At 37.6% G+C, this 10847-nt stretch overlaps 2 protein-coding genes across 2 annotated transcripts; one reads left to right on the top strand and one right to left on the bottom strand.

The window, feature by feature from the left end:
- The first annotated feature begins 6386 nt into the window (after positions 1 to 6386).
- Positions 6387 to 9301, top strand: LOC111895559 (pentatricopeptide repeat-containing protein At2g29760, chloroplastic). Its single transcript, XM_023891645.3, has one exon. It carries the CDS (start codon positions 6813 to 6815, stop codon positions 8853 to 8855), a length of 2043 nt encoding a protein of 680 aa, XP_023747413.1. The 5' UTR covers positions 6387 to 6812; the 3' UTR covers positions 8856 to 9301.
- Positions 9019 to 10040, bottom strand: LOC111895560 (chlorophyll a-b binding protein 5, chloroplastic). The gene is made up of 2 exons (XM_023891646.3): positions 9837 to 10040; positions 9019 to 9748 (listed from the first exon to the last, which is right to left on the bottom strand). Exons 1-2 carry the CDS (start codon positions 9980 to 9982, stop codon positions 9097 to 9099), a joined length of 798 nt encoding a protein of 265 aa, XP_023747414.1. The 5' UTR covers positions 9983 to 10040; the 3' UTR covers positions 9019 to 9096.
- Positions 10041 to 10847: the final 807 nt, after the last annotated feature.

The raw sequence follows: 10847 nt of genomic DNA on the forward strand, positions 1-10847 counted from the left end.
CCGCGTCCTATGATAGTCTGGAGCCCCACAAGCCCGAAACTACCTGAAGGTGAGTGTGCGCGACCCCATCATGGCCGCCACCTCAACACGGAATGTGCTCAGTTTCTCGTCCATCAGCTCTAGAATACCCTCCTTGATCGAACCGAAGATCACAGGAGTCTGCTCAAGTATGGTGCTAGTAACCTCTAAGGTGAGGAACTATCTGGTCTACTCATCTAGATGCTCGGCCCTCGAGCCTGATCCTAATCCCTCACCGAATCCTGAATTGCCGACTGCTGACCTAGGGCGTAAAACCACCATTCTGAAAACACATCATGATAAACGTCAGAAACACTGATATATCTCGAGGGATCACTTATTAATACGAGTTTCATGGTCTCATCTCAGCCTTTCTTGATTCAAGTACGGATCCTCTGCTTTCAGTAGTACGGGCCCATACTACCTTCCACATCTATCCGTACTTTCCTCAAGAACTGCCTCGACTCCACCAAGTCACTACTACTGCTACTGATCTCTGCTACTCTCATCATAGGCTTGCCCTAGGGAAATCTCTGACTCAACCAAAACCAATCCTTAGCTGCTGAAGGCCTCCTTGTAATGCCAATTAGTCATCACCTGAATACCATCACATGTGACGAGGCTCAGATAATCCTTCGAGTAAAAGACTCGTTCCTACAACGGTTAGACTCAAACAAGAGCTGCGCAGTAGGGCCAAATCCAACACTCTGGGATTATTCAACCTTGATCAAATGTGATGTGACGTATTCACCTAATGGCTAACTCCCATTACTCGGAGTCCCACAAAGCACAAAGCAAGCAGCATTCGGGCACATGAAACTACTCAAGCAATTCTATCCTCATAACGAGAAACTGTACTAGCATACAATGCTAAGCTCATACTATCAGGCATAACCTAAACAGGCTATCCTACTGCTGTCTACTCAATACTAGCATGCAATTCTCATAAAGCTGAAACACATATAGCAGGCACATAAGGCATCCTCCTAGATCCTTAGTCCTATTCTAGCATGCTGTTCTACTGAAACTGAAACAGATAATCATAATATAAACTTGTATGGGTAATTTGAGAGTACTTACTTGAGCTCGGCTGATCGCATGCACCACACCCTTTTTAAGATTTTTCTTTTATTTCTAAGTTCTTTTTTCAAAAATTCTTTTCGAATATGTTTCTCTTTTGAAAATCTTTTACCATTTCCTTAGTTTGAGTTCAAACACACTCGAAAGAGTGTTCGAATCCCTCAAACCAGGGCTCTGATACCAACTTGAAACAACCCAAAATACGACCCAAAATTTTTTGTTTTAATATTACTAAAAATCAAATCATCCAATATCATATATAATAAAAACCATGGAATGAGTAACTCAAATGTCATAGTAACTGTGTCAAAACAGAACTGTATCAATCATAACAATATCCGAAATAAACTCCCAGGATAAAATGAAGCTGTGGTGTGTGCGATGCCATCATCCCGAGCTCTTCCTTTTGCTAGCGGAAGTACCTGAAACCAAAACTGAAAATTGTAAGCACGAAGCTTAGTGAGCTCCCCCAAACTACCACATACCATATAATAACATATAAAGCACATACTGGATCTTGCCCACTACATCAGACCGAAATCCGGAAACTACATCGGACCGAAGTCCGGAAACTGCATTGGACCGAAGTCTGGAAACTAACCAGGGCCTTGCCCTCTGCATCGGACCGAAGTCCGGAAACTGCATCGAACCGAAGTCCGGAAACTAACCAAGGCCTTGCCCTCTGCATCGGACCGAAGTCCGGAAACTGCATCGGACCGAAGTCCGGAAACTGCATCGGACCGAAGTCTAGAAACTAACCAGGGCCTTGCCCTCTGCATCAGACCGAAGTACGGAAACTGCATTGGACCGAAGTCCGGAACTGACTGAACATAACATAGCATAAACATATCAACTAGCATGAATACGTATACTGCATACTGCATCGGACCAGGGTCTGGAACACATAACACAAAACATGCTTGAATCATAAAGACATCAAGCAATCTAACTACTGCATCGGACCAAGGTCCGGAACTACTACTAACTAAACGGGCCGACATTGTGGCCATAGACCCGTTCCTACTAGAAGGAAACTCACCTCGTAACGCTGGCTGTTGAGATGCTAACTCTAAAACTGGCTGACTGCTGCTCCGGAACTACCCGACTACAAATCCCAAAAACACTAGATCAGGCACTGATAAATGCCCTTAGGGTAAAATGACTATTTTACCCCTGGTTAAAGTTAACTCCCTGGTCAAAGTCAACTTTCAGTTGACCGGACTCGCCGAGTCGGGGCGTAGACTCGCCGAGTCCCTCCATCACTAGATCTGACTCTAACTCACCGAGTCCTTTCCCCACTCATTGATTCACCCTAAACTCTCAAATCGGGGAAAAACGGGGACGCGCGACTCGACTCGTCGAGTCTGAAGAACAACACGCCGAGTCCCAAGCATGCAGATTCCATACAGTCGATTCTAATCCATTTCAGAGCATCTAACTCGTAGATCTAAGCTCCTGGGACTATCTAAACACGTAAAGTTGCTAACTTTACGTGTAACCAAGAGGAAATGAAGCTATTTCACTCAAACTATACTATTATAGGGTTAATAAGTCAAAACAAAACCATGGCTGCCAAAAAGGCGATCTCCTTGAGCTCCTGGAGCCCAAGAGAGGCTAGATCTGAAGTATAACTCGATCATAAGGCTTTATCACAAAGGATTTGGGGGGTTTTTGAGCTTAATACCAACAATTTGGGGACAAACTAGATCTATTAGATCAATAAACAAGATGGAGACTTTATTACCAGAAAAGATGACCACAAAGGAGTGTGTTCTGGATCTACTTTTTCTTCCTTGAGCTCTTCAACCTTCTCCTTATTCTACGTGCTCCAAAATGCACCAAAAGTTCCTTCACAAGGCAACAACCACTCACACACTCTTCAAGGAGGCTAGGGTTTGATAAGAAATGTTTTGAGGGTGATGGAGGCTAGGTTGGGGCGCATAAATGTGTTTAAATAGTGTGCAAACCCTTAAAATTAGGGCTTCATCCAGACAGGCGGACTCGCTGAGTCTCAGCATATGGACTTGTCGAGTAGCCAACTCAAATTGCGTGATCATCCCGTCTCTACTCGACGAGTCGGGCTACAGACTCGTCGAGTACCCCTTAAAAAATAAAAATACTTATTTAAGTTACATACCAAAAATGGGGCGTTACAACATGTAACCTCCCCCGAAAGTGTAAAATAATTGAAAACTATTAGAAAAGGGAGTATGAACTCACATTTTGTGCTTTCCCTAGAAGATGGCAAGAATGGCAGGAAAGATGAGGTAAGAATTAAGTGAAGCTTGTATCACCTATAGAAACATGCATTATTTTTTGATCTATACTATTAATGTACTTCACTTTGTTTTGTAAGGAATGTCCTTACATTTTTTAATTATCCACGAAGAGAAACATACTCAAATTCTTTAACCATAATAAAAATATACTTTATTTTTTATTCATTAGAGAAATATATTTTAATCTTTTCCTAATACCAACACACTTTATTTATTATCTAATAATACCAGCATATTATTTTTACACATAATAAAAGAATAATTTAATCATTTTTATCTATAATAGTCAAATACTTTACTTTTTTTTATCAGAAATAACAACACACTTGTATTTATGAATAGTTAATTTTTATCTATAAATATCACTCACAAAACTTTTTACATAGAAATGGAATCTTAAAACTGTTTAACGACACCTTCTTGAAACTTGAAGATCTTGCATATAGTTTTTGATTCAAGATCATGAGTAAAAATAACCAAAAGATGAGTCTATAGTTTTGATTCAAGATCATGAGTAAAAATAACCAAAAGATGATGATGGATGGTGGAAATCTCGAATATTAGGAAGAAAGACTCACCAAAAGACTTGTAAAAAAAAGATTGGAATCAACTTGGAACCCTTGGAAGCACTTTAGAGAGAGTTGTATGAAATTTGAAGATGAAGAGAGGGAGGGGAAAGGCCTTTTCGGTCGTAAGTTATATAGAGGAGGGAATAGAGTGGGGTGGGGTGCATGGGGAAGGGAAGAAGCATGGTTGTGTGATTATTTAATTAGAAGTAAGCTTTGCAGCTTATTGTAATCAAGTAAAGCCTTATGAATAAAATATAAAAGGCATGAGTTCTAGTATTATTTTAATATGGTAGAGATCATAAGAGTGTTGGGTGGAGAGGGAAATGTTGGAAGAGAGGTGACACATTTTGTCTCTTTTGGTTTTTATAAAAAAAATCTAGCCCTTTTTATAAAAGTCTTGCATTTTCATAAAAGTATAGTGTAGTAAGAGAACCTTGTAAGGTTTAATAACTAACAAAAATACTGTTATTTAATATTATTAACAATAATATTAAAACCTTATAATTTGATTATTTTCCAATTCGTTATATAAAATATGAGTGTCAAATCGTGATAACTTTCGTTTTCTTGATGTATGATGTAACATCCTAAAATTTTCAAATAAAATTTTTCATTTTTATATAACCAAAACATTCCTATAAATATGAAATCCTAAAAACAATTGTTTTCAAAATTCATAACATCAAATATTTTATTTAATATATCAGAGTGTCCCAAAATAAAATCGTCGGAGAGAATGCACGTCGCGTCATCAAGCCGGGACCTTGTCCTTAGGTTATGAAGTACCTGAAACAAACAAAAAACTGTAAGTTAATACTTAGTGAGTTTCCCAGAAGATACCCCACACAATCCACATAACTACATAATCCATAATAGCTCTATAAGTTACACATAATACATAAGTCATGCATAGAGACATATTAATTTAGTCCTTATTTCTAGTTGTATAAGCCCGAAAACAAGATGTTAAGGAAAGCGTAGTCAAAATTTACAAATCATAGTCAAACCGACAAGTTTTTATTAGGTGAATATAAAAAAACTCCAAAATCGTAGGTAATGAAAATTCATCGGTCTCATCACTCCAACCCATACAATTAGTTATTTTGTTAAAAATAAACATTCACCAATTTAAAATTAAAAAAGAAAATAAAACTAAAAACATTTCATTAAAAAAGGTAAATTGTTCCAAATGTTAAATAATTCATAAAATGACAATTTAAATTCTAAGACAATAATAAAAATCCTAAAACAATAATTAAAAGCCTAAAATGAAATTCTACGCCCCTGATCATGATCATAAAGTGTTGAATTTGGCGAACACCAAATTCAACATCCCTACTTCTTTTAAATGGTCATGCGATGAAAGAAAAGAGCTACATATTTTTTTCCTCTGATTTTGTCTTGATCACTCATATCTCCTTAATTACGAGTGTCATACTCATTTCCTTGGTAGCTTCCATGAGCCGCAATTGATCAATTATGTATCACTTTCTCTCCTTCGCCTCTTCTTTGTTTTGATGGGTAAGGCCAACGATTTTCGGTGAAGAGCTCTGTTAGTTCGGGAGGTTGTGACGATGTCGATGTCACTTTCTTCCATTTTCGCCGCCTCCTTGGCAGTGCTGCGTCGACATAAATCGTTTTAGGCTCGACGTTGAAATACATCAAAATCAAAATCCATTTGAAATACAAATCCACCACACATTCAAATTTCCACACACAAAAAAATCCAAAAACGCCCTTTTTTTATAAAATCTACCATAATCCGACATTTATCTGATTCTTGTTTTCGTAACTATTTTTTTCCGGATCCGGATAGGCTTTTGATTCCTAGTTTAGAGACGTCATTAGTCAAAGAGAACACAACAAAAATTTGCCATCCATAACAACTTTTTATAATTAGACAAATTTACCATTTCCTTTATTTTAACAACTTTACACTTTACCCTCACTATATAAATATATTTATTTCTACAATATTTAACCTTTTTTTTTGGTAAAATTTCAATTTTACTATTTTGTAAGTGAAACCAAACTTTACATTTTACCACCTATCACTAAAAAAAAATACCTTTTTGTCCTAGAACTTTTTGTCACGTAAAAACTTAAAAAATATAATCAAACAAGTGTCCAATAAGAAATCTAAACAACCTTCCAAATCAAAAAAATATAAAGAGCTGGTTGTTAAAAAAACTATGACACCAAATCAAAATGATTAAATTGTTTTCACTATCTACTTTATTGCATATCATATGTGATAATTCCACAAACTCAAATCTTGAAGGATCTCGTGTCGTGGAAGTTATTCCTCTTTTTCTTTTTTGATTTTGGAGGTTTTCCTTTTAGTCATTAAATCACAGACTCGCTATAGAAAATATTTCAAGAAATATATTAGTTATGAACAGTGGCAATTCCAACATTTTTTTTTGGTTTGGGGCACTTTTTAATTTTTTCAAAAACATAAAAGGTTTTACAAGTAAAATTTAAAATAATTAAAATATTTATTCGTAAAAAACTTTAGCCATTGAGGTCATGTACCCCCCCTTCCTAAAGGCCTACATCCACCACTGGTTATGAATATTTAAAAACTAAGGAGGGGTAAAACCGTAAAATGTAAAATAGAGGAAAGGATATAATTGTCCAGTCATTAAAAATTGTAGTGGCAACTGGCAAACGGCACCCTTTTTAGTCAATCCATCTAAACGGAAATCCAAGTTTCGGCGGCAAATCCAAACAATTGTCTTCACTGCTCTGCGAAATTTTCTATTATCAGTCAATCAATAACAACAGCGTTCTTGGTTTTAAGTAACTATCATTTATCCATCACACAAGACCTACAACTATTGTTAATTTCCAATCGCCTTTCAGAATGCTCCAAGTCACAGCTTCTGGTTCTCTTCAACCATCATCAAACCCGTATCCTTTCCAAATCTGTAGAACCCCAATTGAACCTGCTCAATTACACGCTGTATCACTCAAAACAGCAACTTTTCATGATCCTTTGATATCTTCTCGCCTTATATCTCTCTATGCCCACTCTAAATGCAGCAGTCTTGATCATGTCCGATCTGTGTTCGACCAAATTCAAGAACCAACATTGCATTCTTGGAACACCCTCATCAAATCCTACGTCGAAAATCAGCGGTCACAGGAATCCCTCTTAATGTTTCTTGAATTTATGTCACGGTCGGGTTTAATGCCTGATGTTTTTACTCTGCCTTGTGTGATCAAAGCGTGTGGAAGATTAATGGCAACAAAAGAAGGGGAGCAGATTCATGGGTTGATTTTGAAAATCGGGTTAAGGGATGATGTATTCGTTCAGAGCAGTTTGGTCAGCATGTATTCCAAATTCAAAGATATTAATTCCGCACGGAAGGTGTTCGATGGAATGACTGAAAAAGATTTAGTTTCATGGAACTCCTTGATGGATGGGTATGTGAAATCTGGTAACATTGAACTTGCAAAGGAGTTGTTCGATGAGATGACAGAAAGAGATGTCGTCTCATGGACTGTGATGGTCGACGGACTCTCCAAACATGGCAAAGTTGATGATGCCCGAAAGGTGTTCGATGAAATGCCAAGCAGAAACTTACCATCCTGGAACGCAATGATTAATGGGTATATGAAAGCAGGCGACTTTCTTTCCGCCCATAGCTTGTTTGATCAAATGGAAGACAAAGATATAATCACATGGAACTCAATGATAGCAGGGTATGAATGCAATGGAAGATTTTCAGAAGCTTTAAAGTTGTTCACCCAACTTCTAAATTCAGGTTATATACCCACTACTAGTACTTTAGTCAGCACTCTATCTGCTATCTCCTATTTAGCTCTTCTCACCAAGGGAAGATGGGTTCATTCCTATATAGTAAAAAACAGTCATAAATTAGATGGTATACTCGGTACTTCATTAATTGAAACATATTGCAAATGTGGAAGCATCGAGAGTGCTTTAAAGATATTCAAATCTATACACAACAAAAAGTTAGCTCATTGGACTGCTATAATAGTAGGTCTAGGAACCCATGGACAAGCTAACCATGCTCTTGAATTATTTCAAGAAATGCTAAAACTCAACATCATCCCTAATGGTATAACATTCATTGGCGTATTGAATGCGTGTAATCATGCGGGTTTGGTCAAAGATGGTCAAAGATTCTTTAAAATGATGGTAAATGATTATAAAATCGAACCTACAATCGAACACTACGGTTGTCTTGTGGACATTTTTTGTCGTGCGGGCTGTCTTGAAGAAGCTAAAAATGTGATAGAATCAATGCCAATGAAACCAAACAAGATAGTTTGGATGAGTTTGCTTAGTGCTTCAAGAATCTATAAAAATGTTGAAATTGGGGAATATGCGGGACACAATGTGACACAAATCGATCCAAAATGTATTGAAAGTTACCTCCTTTTGTCTAACATGTATGCCACAACGAATAATTGGGACAAAGTGTCACACATTAGAGAAACAATGAGGAAAATGGGATTGAAAAAAGATCCGGGGTGTAGCTTTATCGAGTTTGAAAATGGTGTTCATGAGTTTATTGTGGGAGATAGATCACACCCTCAAAGTAATGAAATATACCATAAGTTGAGTGAGATTAGGGAGAGATTGAAAAGTGTGGGACATGTACCCGATAAATCCCAAGTTTTGCTTCATATTGAAGGGGACAATGAGAAGGAGATTGAATTGGAAAGCCATAGTGAGAGGTTAGCAATTGCTTTTGGATTAATTAATTATAAACCCGGGATTCCAATTCGGATAGTGAAGAATCTTCGTGTTTGTAATGATTGTCACTCGGTTACAAAGCTTTTATCCAAGATTTATGATCGTGAAATTATTGTTAGGGATAATAATCGTTATCATCATTTCAAAAATGGTTCATGTTCTTGTATGGATTATTGGTGAAATCTTGTGAAGTTGAGTTGAAGTTACATGATTTGACTTTGTAAAAGTAATTTAATATTTTAATGATATAAATTTAGTTCTACTCAATCTCAAGTTTATTTGTTGGGTGACAACACTTCTACAACATGAACCACTTCCATAACATAATCATAAAGATAATAACTCAAGAAAATAAGATCATAAGATTAAGTGAAATAGTTCCTTGATATTGCATAAGGATTATCAAATCTACACATTCAACTCATTTTCCGGGCACAAAGTTGGTAGCATAAGCCCAAGCATTGTTAGCAACCGGGTCAGCAAGATGGTCAAACAAATTCTCAATCGGACCCTTCCCTGTAACAATAGCCTGAACAAAAAACCCAAACATAGAAAACATCGCCAATCTTCCATTTTTAAGCTCCTTAACCTTCAATTCAGCAAAAGCTTCCGGGTCATCAGCCAATCCAAGCGGGTCAAAAGACCCACCCGGATAAATCTTATCAAGGCCTTCACCAAGCGGACCCCCACCAACCCGGTATCCTTCAATGAGCCCCATGAGGACAACCTGAGATGCCCAGATAGCAAGAATGCTTTGGGCATGGATCAAATTAGGGTTTCCAAGGTAGTCAAGGCCACCTTCTGAGAAAATCTGGGAACCCGCCTTGAACCAGACTGCTTCACCGAATGTGACACCGTTTTTGGAGAGAAGCTCGGGGAAGACGCACCCGAGTGCACCCAGCATGGCCCACCGAGAGTGGATCACTTCGAGCTCACGGTTCTTGGCAAATGTCTCCGGGTCAGCCGAAAGTCCGGCGGTGTCCCACCCGTAGTCACCGGGGAATTCACCGGTCAAGTATGATGGGGTTTGCTCGGAAAATGGACCCAAGTACTTTGGACGATCTGGTCCATACCTGTTTAAAGATGGTGATTACAGTTAGTTAGTTCTGGTAGCGATATATGAATTTGGAAACAAGAAGAACATCGATTTGTGAATTTTACCAAATGCTTTGTGGTGCACTTTTGACTGTGCGGCGCATGGTGAAGCGGCCGCCATTGAAGCTGCCGGTCTTCCTGGCGAGCTCGTTCTGTGGCTTCAAGGCCTGTTGGCCGGCGAATGCTGACTGTTGGATTGCGGTGGTTGCCATTTCTTTTGAGGGTATTCAAGGGACGGTGGTTTGTAGAGGGTGGTGTTTGTGGATGGTGTAGGATTGAAGGGTTATATATGGAATTTAACAAGGTTGTTGGATTAGGATGAGTACATGTCAGCATTATTTGATTGGTTTACTGGATTTGAATTGTGATTTTGAGTGTGAGATAGTGGTCACTCTTCTGCCACGTGGCTCTCAGATTTTTTGATGTGTTGATTCTCAGACACCAAAAATAAAACGTAAAGTAAATCATAAATTTGGTCCTTTGTCTTGGTTCATATTTTAGGTCTAACAGAATTTTTCAATTTTAACCTTTTTCAGGGTTTTATGACAATGTTGGTCTTATTTTAGGTCTAACAGAATTTTCCAATTTTAACCTTTTTCAAGGTTTTATGACAATGTTGGTGTGTAGGTTGCTAAAATTAATTAAGACAAAGTTACATGTTTGTTCCTAACGTATAGGTTTTATTGCACCTTACGTTTAACTATGATCATTGTGGTGGTATTGGTCCCTATTTCAAACTAGTGAATTTAAGGTTTATTTTTATGCATTAATGACTACAATCAAATTTTGACGTTGTTTTTGGGAAGGCTTGTTCTTAGTGTTTAGTTCTCTTTTTGATTGGTTTTACTATTTTTTATAATCATACAAACCCAAAATTATTTCCCTATTTGCATTTAGTTTAAATTAAGTTCTCCTTTATAAAACTTTCTTGTTTACTTTGCATATTTTCACTACCTTTGTATTAATACTCACAATTTGAAGGAGCCTCCCTATTGCAATTTGATCTAACAATTGAAAGATCCACACTTGGGATGCGCAATCATAATCACCGTTCTACACCTCAAGTTTTGAATGTTG

Source organism: Lactuca sativa, chromosome 9 (assembly GCF_002870075.4).
Source record: "Lactuca sativa cultivar Salinas chromosome 9, Lsat_Salinas_v11, whole genome shotgun sequence".
NCBI classification, from domain to species: Eukaryota; Viridiplantae; Streptophyta; class Magnoliopsida; order Asterales; family Asteraceae; genus Lactuca; species Lactuca sativa.